General features: G+C 41.7%; 1 protein-coding gene across 1 annotated transcript; it reads left to right on the top strand.

Annotated features, from left to right (window-relative positions):
- Positions 1 to 1,208: 1,208 nt before the first annotated feature.
- On the top strand, positions 1,209 to 16,303 carry MOGAT1 (monoacylglycerol O-acyltransferase 1). Its single transcript, XM_015417626.1, has 4 exons — positions 1,209 to 1,357; positions 6,656 to 6,855; positions 15,966 to 16,075; positions 16,265 to 16,303. The coding sequence occupies exons 1-4, from the start codon at positions 1,209 to 1,211 to the stop codon at positions 16,301 to 16,303; spliced, it is 498 nt and encodes a 165-aa protein (XP_015273112.1).
- Positions 16,304 to 16,579: the final 276 nt, after the last annotated feature.

Genomic DNA, 16,579 nt, shown 5'->3' with positions numbered 1-16,579 from the left:
ACACTCTGTCACACAGTGGCCAAAACTGAGGTGCCATCAGAAGGTCCACCAGTGGTGCCAGAACTCCAGAAGCCCTCCCCACTGTTGCCCCCCAAGCATCAAGAATACAGAGCATCACTGCCCCACACATAGTGTTCCATATATGTTGTAGCTAATAGCCACTGATGGATCTCTGCTCCATATGTTTATCCAATTCCCTCTTGAAGCTGTCCATGCTTGTAGCTGCCGCCACCACCTGTAGCAATGAATTCCATGTGTTAATCACTCTTTGAGTGAAGAAGTACTTCCTTTTATTTGTTCTAAGCCTACTGGTCTGAACCAATCATGGTACCACAGGAACAGCTTTCACATGGAGGTGATGGTTCTCCCAAATGGTTCATCCACATTAACTCTGCCTGACCATGATGTTAGTGCGCTCTTGAGGCATTTGTATGGAGACCAGTGTAACTGCCAACCAGCCTTGAAAGTGAACATCCTTGACTGTAATAAAAGTAGAAACAAGCTGTACATCTGTCTCATTGAAACAGATAATAATTGAAAAGGAAATTTTCTGCCAGTACCATTTCATGGATATTTCATTGTTGTGTTCTATCACAGTAAGTAGATGGATTGGCGTTGATGGAAACTTTATCTTGACAGAACACTTTCCACAGTCTAAATATAGCTCACTATAGAACTGTGTTTCTATATTTTCTTGCTGCCTTGACACCAATGAGTAATGGTTCTACTTGTGAGCAGAAAGTGAATGTGAACATGATCAGGAACTGACAATTCCTAGGTTATCATGTCAAAATACTAACTCACCATCTGGTAGGAGAGTTTTAATGTCTAGTTAAATGCTAGAAGGTTCCCCATGATTTTAGATACATCTTAATTCATTCTCAGTTCTCACATAGTTTTATAGCGTGAACAATTTACAATATGCATAATGGGATACAAAATCTAGAACCCACAAATCTTCTGAGTTCTCCACTAAGCTGGGAAAAAATGCCAGACAACAAATTTTAAATGTCAATATAGTCTGAAAACGTTTCCAAATTGTAAGTTTTATTGCCATAACGCATGAATTTCTCAAGCAGGGTGTTTTTTTTTGGGGGGGGGTGTCAAGTTTTCAGTGTTGCAATCAAAGTGTCATGCCCTGCCCAGAGTCTGATTCTTACAGGATATGTCCAAATGCTCAAATTGAAGGTTAATTTGGATATGTCCAAATGCTCAAATTGAAGGTTAATGCAAAAGGAGAAAATATTGCTGTGATTGTAGTTGGAGGGGCAAGAGAGTTTTTGGATGCCCATCGTGGAAGCTTAACTCTTAATATTCTCAGGAAAAAAGGTTTAATTAAGATTGCTTTGGAACATGGGTAAGTCCCACACCACATTAGTGCTGAGGGCTGTGGTTGAGCAGTATGGCGAGACTGTGGCTTACTAGTAGAGCACATTCTTTATATGCATATTGTCTCAGGCACAATCCCTATAATTCTTAGGATTGCCTAAGAACACTTTCCTTGGAGTAAGCCTCATTTAACAGACCTCAGTAGGATTCTGAATAGAGCTACTTAGGATTGCTGCCCTCATATCTCTTATTAAAGGATCCCGAAGTAGCAGGTGTTGGGAAAGGTCCTTCACTCCCTGAGATTCCAGAGTTCTGCTCCCAGCAGGAGTAGCCAAAGGGTAGCTAGATGTTTCAGTGATCGGGCTTGGTATAAGTTAGCATTATATGTCCCTATTCCAGCACATTTTAAGAAAAAAAGACATTAACACAGGATATCAACTGGGAGCTTGTAGAAATCATTTTTTAATTAAATGGGAGGCATGCAGAAGTCCAGAATAACAACTATCCTAGTAATGAATCTAGTGATTCATAATGATTGTGCATGGATGTGATGACTAAAACAAGCCGTTACATCTGGCTTTATTTTCTAAGCTGTAACTAATTAATTAGTTTCAGTTTTGGCCCAAATCAGAGGTTCTTTTATGGTCTCGTTATGGTCTCGTATAGATGTTACAGGAGCTGCGGTGGCTCAAGTGGTTAAGACGCTAAACTGCAGGCTGTGGAAGGTCAGTAGTTCAGCAGTTCAAGACCCGGGTGCCACATGATGGAGTGAGCTCCCATCTCTAGTTCCAGCTCCTGCCAACCTAGCAGTTCGAAAGCAAGAAATTGCAAGTAGATAAATAGGTACCACTTTGGTGGGAAGGTAACAGCGTTCCGTGCACCTTGGTGTTTAGTCATGCCGGCCACATGACCACGGAAACGTCTTCAGACAGCGCTGGCTCTTCGGCTTTGAAACGGAGATGAGCACCGCAACCCTAGAGTCGGATTTGACTGGCTTTCGAGCAGGGGAACCTTTACCTTTACTATAGATGTTACAGTTCCCCCCACCCCTTATCTTTCTGTCCTCCAAACAAAATGTTCATTGGTAGTACATACTTCATTTTATCTTAGTAACCATATAGAATATGTATATTGAAATTTAGATATGAATTATCCTTCAACTGCCTGCTTTGACTTCCTTTTACAAACATAGCTTCCTTTTCCAGAGAGTGACTTTTGATATTCACTGAACAGAGATATCTGCATTAATTTCCGTATATTAAAATTGGGGATGGGGATGACATATGAAAACTGTTGCTACAGTGCAAAAGCTAGGCAAGTATCTGCCAAATTTAAGCCATTCTGAACTTCCTCAAGGAAGAGACGGCTACATGAGAAATTAAGGCATTTATCAAAGAACAAGGCTTAAATGGGATTTCACATACTGTAGATGCATATGGGGAGGAATGGCCCCACAAAAGGTCCAAAGATCATTCTGTGTTCAGTGTACAGAAGCAAGTAGAGATGGATCCTGAGCATGCCCTGCTGAAGCTAACTTTTGAATTCCAGTTTGCAAGAGAAGTGTATTGGAATTAAAAGATAGAATGCAAATCTTTGTATGTTGTATGGGCGTATGTATATGTGTGTTAGTGAGAAACACAGAGACAGAGAGAGAAACTGGTTTACCTGCCAAAAACCGATGAGAAAAAATACATGAAAGAAATGCTCAAAGCAGTTCTCAGCAGGGGAGGATCACTGTACACAGTCCATTTCATGGTGCTCAGTACCACAGTACCAGTGCCTGAAAGCAGCTGAAAGAAAGGACACAGACAGGTGTGAGTCTAGCTGGTGAGAAGCGTGCTGGAGCAGCAGGTACCAATTCTTGCCTTGCTGGAGAATAAGGAGGTCAGTTGTCTGAGGAGGCATGGACGTGAATAAAACATCAAAACCACACTGTTCTGTACAAAGCAGTCAATGTACCTTGCAAATTATCCTCTTCATAAGCAATTGGAAAGAACTGGACAAACTCTGCTAACTTTAACAAGGGATAATTCTGTTCCACTGTTCAACCGTACTGCTCCCCTTAAACACTCTTTTGAACTTTGTGGGGTTTAGACTGTATGTATATAAAAATAAGCAATACCATGAGGGTAGAGGTTCTTTCATTAGAAACGAAAGACCTAAGTTCTGCTTAGGTCTTCTTCACAAAGCAGTAGCAAAACAACATTGTGAAACTGTGTATGTTGTAACTTCCTCTTTGTTGACTTCTTTGCTGTGCATTTGTAATACTTACGAATGCTATTAGCCAATAGTAGTGCCACACACCTTTTCCTTCCTGTGTGTATTGTTTCTCATTTCAAAATATATTATTTATTGAATTTATCACTCTTCTGGGTGAAAAAAGGCCACCAAGATGACACTTCAGTCAGCATAAGCTGCTGAAGGTCACCAAGTAAAAACCCAAGACTGGTTTTTATGGTTAATGAAAGCTTATTTTATGGACAAATATTTGGATGGGCCAAGACTGGAGTGATTTGGTCCCTATGACCCACTCCAGTCAATACCAGCTGCAGTGTGTTCTGTGCCAACTGAAGTTTCTGAACACTTTTTAAGGATAGCTCTGCATAGAGCACATTGCAGCAAAGAATATTTGTTAATAAATATTTAGTAACTTACATTGGATTTACTATTGTTTTAACATACTGCCACGCTAGTTCTTCATTTCACCAAGCTGCATCCTCTCCCCACAAGAAGTCCCTATAGCGCTACTTCCCCGTCACCTGCTGAGCATTTCAGAAAGGGGGGGATTGTAAGGCTGGGCTTGTTATTGGCTGCCCTCATTAAAATGAAAGGGCTTTTCACAGCTGCATAGCTTTCCTTAGTCACTGTGTGATTCCATTCCCCCTCATGCCTGACTGATCATTGCCATGAACTTCTTTCAGGAAGCAGACAGGGACCTTTGTTCTCATCTTAGAATCTGGGGAAGTCTGCTGTTCTGTGAGGGGAGATAACTGTTCAGGAGTGGAAGCCCATGTTCTCCAAGTCTTCTTTTCTTCCAGTGGCTGGAACAGGCTTCCAACCAGTTACAGATAATATAAACAGACCAGTGTCCAGTTCCTGAATGAGGCAGCTTCATGTGTCTATTGTGGCTGCCAAGCAATTGTTCTGCAAAGCAAGGAGGGAAGGCTCGTGCTTGGTTCTATGTCTTCTAGCAGCTTTTTCTGAGTTTGGCTCCACCTCCTGTGGTAGTTAGAGACAGTGGTAACACATCCTAGAGGAAGTTAGGTATCTCTGACTTGCCCTGAAGTGCTCCCAGAGTCTTCTGTCTCATTCATTCATTCATTCATTTACAAAATTAGATCCCGCCTTTCTGACCCCACAAGGGCCACCAAGGCAGCTAAAAAATTAAAACAAACATGATAAAACCACATTTTAAAACCACTCCCCACAAAAACACCCATCATTAAACCAATTAAAAACAGAGCTAAAATACGTACAAAGACATAAAAACAACAATTAAAACATTGGGCAGGAAGGAGGGATCACTGAGGGAATACCAGACAAAACAAAGAAGTCTTCACTGGCTGGTGGAAGATGGCAACAGAAAGGGACAGATGAACGTCCCTGTGGGTAGAGTTCCAGAGCTTGGGTGCTATGACCAAGAGGGGCTCTTTCCCGGGTTGCCAGCCACGTAATCTTAGAAGGTGGGGGTAACCGAAGCAAGGGTTCCAAAGATGACCATAACGGTCAAGCAGGTTCATAATGGATTAGGTGGTCATTCAGGTATATTGGCCCCAAACCATGTAAGGCTTTGAAAATCAACATCAGCAACCTGAATTGTCCCCAGATACAAATTGGAAGCCAGCTTGGATGGGCCAAGTCTGGAGTGATTTGGTCCCTATGACCCACTCCAGTCAATACCAGCTGCAGTGTGTTCTGTGCCAACTGAAGTTTCTGAACACTTTTTAAGGATAGCTCTGCATAGAGCACATTGCAGCAATCTGATCTAGTGGCCACATCTTTTCTGTCTAGGCAAGTCTGCAGCTGGCTAACCAGTCCAAGCTGGTAAAAGGTAATCTTGGCCACAGCTGCCACCTGCTTATCCAGCAGTAGAGGTAAATGGGGCTGAGAGAGTTCTGAGAGAACTGTGACTGGCCCAAATACACCCAGCATGCTCCATGTGGAAGAGTGGGGAATCAAACCCAGTTCTTCAGAATAGAGTCTGATGCTCTTAACCACTACACCACACTGGCAACCCAGTCCAAATCTCCAGATGACCTCATCCAGTGGTCTCATGTAGATGATAATGAGCATAGGGGACCCCATTGTTCTAAAGCCAAGGCGCTAAACAGGAGTTTTCCAGCACCACCTCCAGAACCACTGCAGAATGGTGCCTACCAATCCCGGCTCAGATAGGCCATCAAGAACGATACCATGATTGATGGTACCAAGAGCCACTGAGAGGTCCAGGAGAATCAACAGAGTTGCACTTCCTCTGTTCATTTCCCAGCACAAGTCACCCACCAGGGGAACCAATCCTACAACCAGGCCTGAACCTAGCCTGGAAAAGATCTAAACAATTTGCTTCATCCTGGAAATCTTGGAGTGGTCCAGCCACCACCGATTCAGTCACCTTGCTAAAGAATGGAACATTTGAGACTGGCTGATAATTACTGAGATCTCTGGGATCCAAAGTAAGCATCTTGAGAAGTGGGTGCTCTATAGCCTGTTTGAAGGCTGGAGTAACCATCATCTCTCTTAAGTGAAAGGATGCCCAGTTAACCTGCCTGTTGAGCTCTTCCTGGAAGCCAGTAGGATTAAAAAGGAAAAAGAAATCTATTGGACATTATAATGAAACAAGCTGGGAACCTGTGAGAAATCAAAGGGAGGATGAATAATTGATTTGGAAACACACGTACACACATCTCTCCACCTCCAGGATTCAATTTTTGTCCTTAGCTTACTTTCAACTACTTCAGCATTCTATGCCTTCCACGGCATATTCAGTCTTCATTCGACATTTTTTTTCCCTGTAGGGAAGGTCCTTTCATTTTAGTTAATTTTCAAGACATTTTTCTACATACTTGGGGAGTCCCTCAAATGTATAGAACCCCCTAGCTTGTCTGAGAGTGCCCTGGATTTGCTACTCTTTTAATTGGCATGAGTCTTCAATGTACCGTTTGATACAATGACAAAATATGAATAATGTAATTTTATGAACTTGGTATAACTGAATGTTATACATAACAATGAGGTTTAGCTACCTCATCTTGATATATTTGTGAAGTCATTATGTGAATAACATCTGTGGAGAGTCATTATTGTTTACTTCCCCCCCCCCTGGCAGGGCTCAACTTGTCCCGGTGTTTTCTTTTGGTGAAAATGAACTATTCAAACAGATTGAAAATCCTAAAGGATCACGACTCAGAGCATTTCAGGAGAGTCTGCAAAGGCTGGCAGGGTTTACTTTGCCTCTCTTTCATGGAAGAGGAATTTTTCAGTATAGCTTTGGCTTGATGCCTTACAGGAAACCTATTAACACTGTTGGTAAGTTCTTTTCTGTAGCATTTGATTTCATACATGAATGGTTAACAGTGGTTTTATTTGTATTGATGTCAATGGACTAACACTGGAGTAACTGCATAGAATTGCACTGCAAGTCTACAAATCTGGGGCTACAAATTAGTCATTCCATTGATCTAATTTATTACAGCAAGAGGCAGTAAAACAGTACAATTCTGATATAAGAAGGATTAAAACAGTAATAACATAGGAATAGTATAAAAACATTAACAAGAGAAAATTAATAAAATTAGTAAAATAAAATAATGTTAATAAGAGAACCATACAATTTTTTCAGCTAAAATAAGTTTACGTTTCCTAATAGCTAAGCAACAAAATTTTGCCACAACATAAGTCACTGAGCTCTGAACATCTTCTAAGAGGAATTTACAAAGGATTTCTGGCCTAAAGTCAAGATAAGACTGCAGAGGGCTAAATCTAGACAGAAGGGGTAGTATAAGATGGTCTGTAGTCATTATCTGTAGCAGAAATCACTGGCTAGACACCAAAGTTGGAAGAGAAGACTGTTTGAAATGAACTTGTTTCTCTTTCTTAGTATTTTCTTTGGTGAGTTTCTTCTGCTCCCTCCTTCCTCACTTTTGCCTTTTTGTGATTACATGTAGCTCTTGACATCTGAATTGCCTCTCAGTTGAGAACATCTTATATAACAACCTCCATGCATGTTACCTGTATACCTCTGCTATAGAGCTAGTGTTACACAGAGGATAGTACTCACTCCCTTTGGCATACTGATCCCCACTTAGCTACTAAACCTGCCACAGAGGCCAAGTGAGCATGTCCTTAAAACATAAGAAGGAACAAGCTGATGTCATGCAGTGTAGTTGTGAGGAAAAACGGGATACAGATGTGTTTAATAATAATAATAAAATAGTCTTTTGTAATCCAGTGCTCTGGTAGTGTTCTGACTTCTGGAAGTATTTTGTTCCCATAGAATTTTGTTGAGTTCTGCTTTTTTTCTTTAATGTGATGCATTGGAAATGATTGACCACCCGTTCTAATACCCCTCCTCCACTCCTGGGTGCTACAGTGCAAACAGGGACCCTTTCTGCACTGACAGCTTGCTCTGGAGAATCCAAGGAGTCAAGCCTTAAGGGTTGACTTCGGAGTCGCACGCATTCCCTCTGCATTGGTTTTTCCCCCTCTGGTTTATTTATTTGTGTATTCTGTATGCATTCTGCATCTACAAGCAAAACCCACATTTTTTGAGCTAACTGGCTGTTTTGTCTAAGATGAAGAGAAAGGCGAACATCTCTCAAAACTTTTAACTGCAGGCCCAATCCCTCCCTTCCTCCGTGATTCTGCCAAAAGAAAGGGAAGGGAGGGGGAAGTCCAAGCCCACACATGCAAGACTGACACATTTGGGAGCAGGGAATCCCCTAGTCCTTTATATATTTACTGATTCCTTCTTATGCTCTGTCTGCCTGAGTGGGAGGACATGGCCTCTTGTGTCTTTGAAGAAGGAGGGAAAGAAAACAGAATGGGGAGAGAACATCAACCAAAAGAGAGAGGCATAAACGGGGAAGGGCAGTGGGTAGCACCCACAGAAACAATCCTACTTTAGAAAGGATTAGTGATTCAAATGTGGATGAGAACAAAGAATTGCAGCAAAAGGAGTTTTGGTAACTGCGGGGCAACAGTGTACTAGAAGCGGTCTGAATGCAGATTCCTGTGAAACAAGGAAAATCCCTGACACAAACTGGAAGTCAAAGCGAGAGGGAATGCAGAACGGAAAAATCGGATGCACTTAGAAACTGTGGCAAAATACAGGTGCAGAAAGGGCCATGGCGTGCCTTTTCTCTGCTTCTGGTTCAGTACCATTGCAGTAAGCTTGCTGTAGGGGGCATTGCCATGAGAAGGAAAAAGTATGTCAGAACTGGATCTTGCATAAGTTGGATAATGTTTAAGAATACTGAAGTGTTTTAGGCACTGTGTTTTATTTTTAGGTTGTGTTCCCACTCTCCCCTCCCTTGTGCTCACTTTGTAGCTGAGGATTGCGAAAGCCTTTATGTAAATAATTTTAAATGTAAATGGCATTGTAAGGGAGACTGGTGATGTTTGCCAAAAGTGAAAGGATGAAGGATTGAAAATGATTCCGGCTGTACTTTTGAGTAAAGGAATAACCATTTTTCCAGCAAGTAGAATCTACCCTGTTACTTTGTTATTAAAATATGATAGAAACACAGGTCAAATTTGTTGATGGGGTTGGGGTAAAATACTTGGAGATCACTGGAGAACAAGGGGTAAAATAAAGATGAATGCTATCACAGAAGACCAGCATCTGAAAAGCATGAGTGTATGCATTTCTTTGGCACTGTTAATTTAAAATCTAACCAACAAGTGCCTTTTAGGGTGGAATAGGTTCAGACATTTCATTCAAGCTGTTGTTTTATAAACGTAACTACAAAAGCACCAAGATGCATATGTACATTAGGGTATGAAGTCAGTGCATGGTGGACAAGATTGTTCTGGTCTTCTTTGAACAAAATGATTGTAGCCTCTGGAAACTGAAACAGCAAGACACTTCTGAGATCCTTATTCATAACTTTTAAACTACGAGCAAGAAAATGATCAGCAGAATTACTGGTCTTTGCAGATTATGTTCCATGAGGAAGCAGGGCATCTTCTTCCCTTAAGGGAGTATAAGAATTCTAATGTTAACACTTGTTGTTTTATACACACTGAAAGTAGAACATCACAAAATTTGTTTCCTGTCTATGTCTGTGTGTACTTGAATGTTCAAGTAGCTTTCCTTTTTGTGGTGCACCCTGGATCATGCTAAAGAGTTAGAATGTCTGGCTGCCAGACAATCGTAGGATCTCCTGGCTACACTACACACATGGAAACAATCAACCAATTAAACAAACAGTCCTTCTTAGGATTACTTCACAAGAGGTATAGGAGACTGCATCTGAATCTGCCAAATGAATATTGAGGGTATAAGCAAGTTTAAATGCCAATACTTGTCGCAAATGTTACTGGCCAATAAAATAGATTTAGCTCTTGTTCAAGAAACTCATCTTGATAACGAAAATCACACCCGCCACAGAGCAAAAATTGCAGGATATGATGTTATTAGCATCACGTACCAACACATAATTACCGCGGATTCGTTGGAGCTGTTATATCTATGGCAAAAAGGCACATTCCTCAAGAATACTGGAAAGAATATATTCCAGGCTGGAGCAATCAGTGTGAGAGGCTTTATCAAAATTTCCTTGACAGCAAAGACCCAGAAGTAGCAGATTAACTGCTCCATGAACTTGACACTGTGTGTAGACAAAAATGGACCGAAGCAGCTGTGAATTTGGATTTCAGGCATTCCAGTAGGAAAGCCTGGAGCCTGTTGAAAAAACTAGGTGCAAGCCCACCTGTGCTTCGAGGAAATTTGGAGGTAACATCAAAGCAGGTATCCCTATCCAAAGTTCTGAAGGACTGAGATTTTACAATCAGGATAAAAAAAGAACACCAGAATTTGAAATGCACCTGCCCTGAAGACTGCAAGCTGTCAGGGGATTTCAGTGCTGATGAGATTCCCAGGGCACTGAAGGACATGAAGAGCAGAAAGGCATGAGGCTTTGACTGCATCCATAATGAGTTCCTGATTAACAATGGCACATTCACTAAGAAGTGGCTTGCAAAGTTTCTCACTGACATGATGAAAACAGGAAGACTCCTAGGGGGATGCAAGAAAGGAAAGATAGTTGCTATTCTGAAACCTGGAAAACTAAAACATCTGACAGAAAGTTACAGACTTATTTCCCTTCTGAGCTCCTGTTATAAACTCCTTGGGAGGCTAATCCTGAACAGAATCAGTGACAGAATTAACAAACATGTCCCTACAGAGCAAGCAGAATTTAGACCCCTTTGTAGTTGTGGATACCAGGTTCGTAGCTTAACAACTTTCATTGAGGCAGGGTATCAAGAAGTGTCTTAAGACATCAGCAGTTTTCGTCAATCTGACTGCCACTCTTGACACAGCCGGGAGGAATGGTCTGCTGTACAAGTTTTTACAAGTTTTCCCCTGCAGAATATTATTTTGACTCTTAAATAACATGCTGAGTGATAGAACTTTCCAAATAATTATGGGTCAGTCAATCAGCAAGTCAAAGAAACTGAATAATGGTCTACTCTAGGGCTCAGTCTTCGCTCCAGTTCTTTTCAATCTATACAACTCTGATGTTCCCAAGACAATATCTAGGAAGTTTGCTTATGCCAATGACATTATGATGGCAGTAAGGCACAAATCAATGGAAAGGACTGAGGAAATACCGACTAGGGACCAATGTTCCCTCTAAGCTGAGTTAGTGAGCTAGCTCACTGTTTTTTAGCCTCCGGCTCACGCATTTTTGCCTGAGCTCAGGAAGGATCGCTCCAGAGCAAACTAATTTATGCAGTAGCCAAATCGTTCACTCACAACTTAAATTCCAGTAGCTCACACAGTAGAATTTCTGCTCACAAGACTCCACAGCTTAAATTGAGCATTGCTAGGGACATCAACATTTTGGCTGACTACTACTGTAAATGGTGGCTTATCCCAAGTCCAGGAAAAACAGAATGCTCCTGTTTCCATCTCAATAACAATCTTCCTAGATATTGTCTTGGGAACATCAGAGTTGTATAGATTGAAAAGAACTGGAGCCACACTGAAGCACCATATTCCATAGTACTATACACCAACCCCAAAGCTGACCATCTAAGTGTTGTAGCAGATACACCCCAAGTTGTACCACATAATTTTTTTGAGAATGTTGTTTCCCATGCATATTTTCGCTACTACTTTGATAAGATGGTGTTTATCACTCAAGGTCCTATCCAGGGTAATGCCAAGGTACTTAGGTGTATGGTTGTGTGTAAGTCAAGTGCCATTAAAGTAGTTCATGTGTGGCTCAACAGCCCCCATGTCCACAAACTTGATCTCTAACTCAGTACAATGATGAGAACCATCAGCGGATGTATTAAACCAACACTATGCCACACTGTTGTTCTTGTTGTTCAGTCGCACATCTTCGCAACCCCATGGACCACATCACACCAGGCCCTCCTGTCCTCCGCCATCCCCTGGAATGTGCTCAACTTCATGTTCATTGCATCAATAACACTGTCTAACCATCTCATCCTTTGCCGTCCCCTTCTTCTTTTACTTTCAATCTTTCCCAGCATCAGGGTCTTCTCCAGTCAGTGCTCCCTTCTCATTTGGTGGCCAAAGTATTTGAGCTTCAGTTTCAGGATCTGGCCTTCCTGGAAATAGTCAGGGTTGATTTCTTTTAGGATTGACTGATTTGATCTCCTTACAGTCCAAGGGACTCTCAAGAGTCTTCTCTAGCACCATAATTTGAAAGCATCTATTCTTTGTCGCTCGGCCTTCCTTATGGTCTAACTCTTGCAGCCATACATTACTACTGGGAATACCATTGCTTTGACCATATGGACTTTTGTCGGCAGGGTGATGTCTCTACTTTTTATTATGCTGTCCGGGTTTGCCATAGCTTTTCTACCAAGGAGCAGACGTCTTTTAATTTCATGGCTGCAGTCACCATCTGCAGTGATCTTGGATCCCAGGAACGTGAAGTCTGTCACTGCTTCCATGACTTCCCCTTCAATTTGCCAAAGAGTGATGGGCCTGGATGCCATGATCTTAGTTTTTTTGATGTTGAGTTTCAAGCCAACTTTTGCGCTCTCCTCTTTTATCCAAAGCAGGAGGCTCTTTAGATCCTCTTCACTTTCCACCATTAGAGTGCTATCATCTGCATATCTGAGGTTGTTGATGTTTATCCCAGCAATCTTAATTCCAGCTTGTGATTCTAAGTGTCGCTTCTTGACCCTTAGACAGGTTTCTCATGAGACACGTGAGGTGGTCTGGTACTCCCATCTCTTTAAGGACATGCCATAGTTTGTTGTGATCCACACAATCAAAGGCTTTAGCGTAGTCAATGAAGCAGAAATCGATGTTTTTCTGGTACTCTCTTGCTTTCTCCGTAATCCAGCGAATGTTGGCAATTTGATCTCTAGTTCCTTTACCTCTTCGAAACCCATTCTGTACTTCTGGTAGTTCTCTATCCATGTACTGCTGAAGCCTAGCTTGTAGGATCTTGAGGATGACCTTGCTAGTGTGTGAAATGAGTGCAACTATGCAATAGTTTGAACGTTCCTTGGCATTGCCCTTCTTTGGGATTGGAATGTAAACTGACCATTTCCAATCCTGAGGCCACTGTTGTGTTTTCCAAATTTGCTGGCATATGGAGTGCAACGCTTTAACAGCATCATCTTTTAGGACTTTGAATAGCTCAGCTGGGATACTGTCATCTCCTCTAGCTTTGTTGTTAGTAATGTTTTCTAAGGCCCATTTGACTTTGCACTCCAGGATGTCTGGCTTGAGGTCAGGGATCACATCATCATGGTTGTCAAGGACATCGAGGTCTTTCTTGTATAATTCTTCTGTGTATTCTTGTCACCTTTTCCTAATCTGCGTCTGTTAGGTCCCTACCGTTTTTGTCCTTTATCATGACCAGCTTTGCACGAAACGTTCCCTTGATTTCTCCAATTTTCTTGAAGAGATCTCTAGTCCTTCCCATTCTATTGTTTTCCTCTATTACTTTGCATTGTTCATTCAGGAAGGCCTCCTTATCTCTCCTTGCTGTTCTCTGGAAATCTGCATTCAGTTGGGTAAATCTTTCCTTTTCGCCTTTGCCTTTCGCTTTCCTTCTTTCCTCTGCTATTTGTAAAGCCTCATTAGCATATGCCACACCCCCTGACATCACTGGAAGTGTGTCCTCCCCACAGCCGGCGGCGACCTCCAGCGGGCACCAGCAGGGAGCTCCAGGCCCCGCCCTCCCGCACCTCACCCGGGGGGATGGCGTCCCCCCGCGTCCCCCCCCCAAATGACCCCTGCCTCCACTGTATATTCATAAGGGATGTGATCTAAGTCAAACCTGAGTGGCCTAATGGTTTTCCCAACTTTCTTCAGTTTAAGCCTGAATTTTGCAATGAGTAGCTTATGAACTGAGCCACAGTCAGCTCCAGGTCTTGTTTTTATTGACTGTATAGAGCTTCTCCATCTTTGACTGCAAATGATATAATCAATCTGATTTCGATGTTGCCCATCTGGTGATGTCCATGTAAAGAGTCGCCTCTTAGGTTGTTGGAAGAGGATGTTTGCTATGAGCATGTCACATTGTGCCACATTGCTCCCCTGTATCTCTGAAGACAAGATGCTCTTTTTCATGAATATAGAAAGATAACTGAAAACAGAGAGTTGCCCATCCACAAAGATATGACTGACGTGGGCCTATCCAGACTAAGATCCCGACACCCAGCAATAAATTCTGGACAAATCCTGCAATCACAGAATTTCAATCTAGGGAATGAATGGTTGCTAACATGGATGCAATCAGCTCCACCCGATAGCCATAACCTGATAAACACCAATGAGAGGCCCTCAGGATTTGACTTACCATGTAAAGTATGGAAGACGGCTAATAGAATATGAACAAGCTTTGGGAGTTGTGCAGAGCTGTTGTTTAAATGTGGCAAAGTACCAGGACCTGAATGTGATTGTGGTGTAGCTGACCAAGCTATTTTCCATCAGTCACAGGAATGTGAGCGTTGTGCTTTCCAGGGAGATGTGATGGAGCTCTTTGAACTCTCCCCAGCTGCAATCAAGTGGACTGAAAATTTAGAGAATAGTATTTAGGGGAATTGCCCATATGGTCTGCATACCTGTTGTATCAACTTGGTTATTTTGTATTATTATACTGTGTGTAACTCTGCCATATGATAAATAAATGTATAGAGAGAGGAGGAGGAAGTTGCCAGTAGCATCCACATCCCTTTTTAAAAGCATCCATATTCTGTGTTCATTAAGAATCTTAGATGGCAATGTTCTTAATATGAGTTATTAATTAACAGTGCCTGTTTCACTAATAGAGTAAAATGCTTTTAATAGGTTATTACCTCTAGTTCAGCTGTATTAGAAGTACTGTACATTTGTGAATTTGGTTTCCTTGAATGTACTAAGGTGTAATCTATTTGCAAACTGGGTTCCCTATGCAAAATAATCTGTTTTGAGCTTAGTGAGTCAATTTGGAAACTCTGTTGACCTTGTCTGGCTTCACTTGCAAATTAATATTGCATTTCAAACCAATTTGCATAATAAAGTCTCACAGGGAGTCGCGTTGTACTTTTTGAATAGACTCTACTCTCCTTTGTTAATGGCTCCTGATCCATTGGTGACCCTGATCCCTGCAGTGCTTCCAAAGTTACATCAGTGCCAGCTTTGTTACTTGGACATCTCCATTGTTCTGCAGTGCAAAGATCACATGGAACTATTCAAAAATGAATCTTTTCTATATTAATTTCAGCACAGAACCTAATATCAAAATGGGTACATCAGCATAAATGGCACTGAAAACTGCAGATTTATGATCACAGTGTCCACTTTTGGACATGGTTTAAGGTGCCCTGCCAGGGCATAGAAGCTAGATTTTGGATAATGCTTAATGTTTCTTACAGTTCTGGAAGCCTCCAGTTATGTGCTTTTAAAATACAGATTGTTGTTTGCATGTCTCTTGTAGAAGAGGCAATGGGAAGCAAACTCTGAAAATGCAAACTTCAACAAAACTGTTAAAGGTCTGACTTTGGAATAGAACATTTATACTATGATACTGTATGCGGTCGGGTTAGAACGGATAAAAGGAAGTACTTCTTCACCCAAAGAGTGATTAACACATGGAATTCACTGCCACAGGAAGTGGTGGCAGCTACAAGCATGGACGGCTTCAAAAGGGAATTAGATAAGCATATGGAGCAGAGGTCCATCGGTGGCTATTAGCCACAAGGTATAGATAGGGGCTCTGGGGCAAGTGATGCTCTGTCTTCTTGGTGCTTGGGGGGGGGGTCAACCGTGGGAGGGCTTCTAATGTCCTGGCCCCACTGGTGGACCTCCTGATGGCACCTGGTATTTCTGGCCACTGTGTGACACAGAGTGTTGGACTGGATGGGCCATTGGCCTGATCCAACATTGGCGTCTCTTAGATTCTTATGTATCTAATATTAATGTTTTTTAAAATTCTTTGTAGTCGGGGAGCCTATTACTGTGAAACAGAATCCAAATCCCACCCTTGAAGAGATTGATCAGCTGCATGAAAAATACCTACAAGAGCTACAGAAGCTGTTTGACAAAAACAAAGTACTGTATTTTTCGGACCATAAGACGCACCTGACCATAAGACGCACCTAGTTTTTAGAGGAGGAAAACAGGGAAAAAAATATTCTGAACTTTGGGGCTCAGTATTCGGTCCATAAGACGCACACACTTTTCCCCTCACTTTTTTTTGGAAGAAAAAGTGTGTCTTATGGTCCAAAAAATACGGTAAAGTATGGGATACCAGAGCACAAGTCTCTTATCTTTAACTAAATATGAGTACAGGGAGACTCTGGTGCAAGATAAATGTTTTGATGACTAAAAGAACTTCTTTTTCCCTCGCTGTCTTTTCCAAAACTTACAAGAGTAAGTCTCTTCTTGTGCAATGCACTCAATATGTGCTAGGAAAAGATTTAATAGTTTCCACAATTTTTGATGTGAAATTGATTTTATGGACTTGTATATTCTCATGATCAAGATTCTTTCCCCTTCATTCTATGAATCAATGTAGTTCTGCTGAAAATACTGCAATCTTACGAATAGCTCAGG

The sequence above is a fragment of the Gekko japonicus genome, unplaced genomic scaffold (genome assembly GCF_001447785.1).
Source record: "Gekko japonicus isolate JY-2015 unplaced genomic scaffold, Gekko_japonicus_V1.1 scaffold38, whole genome shotgun sequence".
NCBI lineage: Eukaryota > Metazoa > Chordata > Lepidosauria > Squamata > Gekkonidae > Gekko > Gekko japonicus.
The sequence above is the reverse complement of the archived record's forward strand: the minus strand, read 5'-3'. Positions and strand labels throughout refer to the sequence as shown.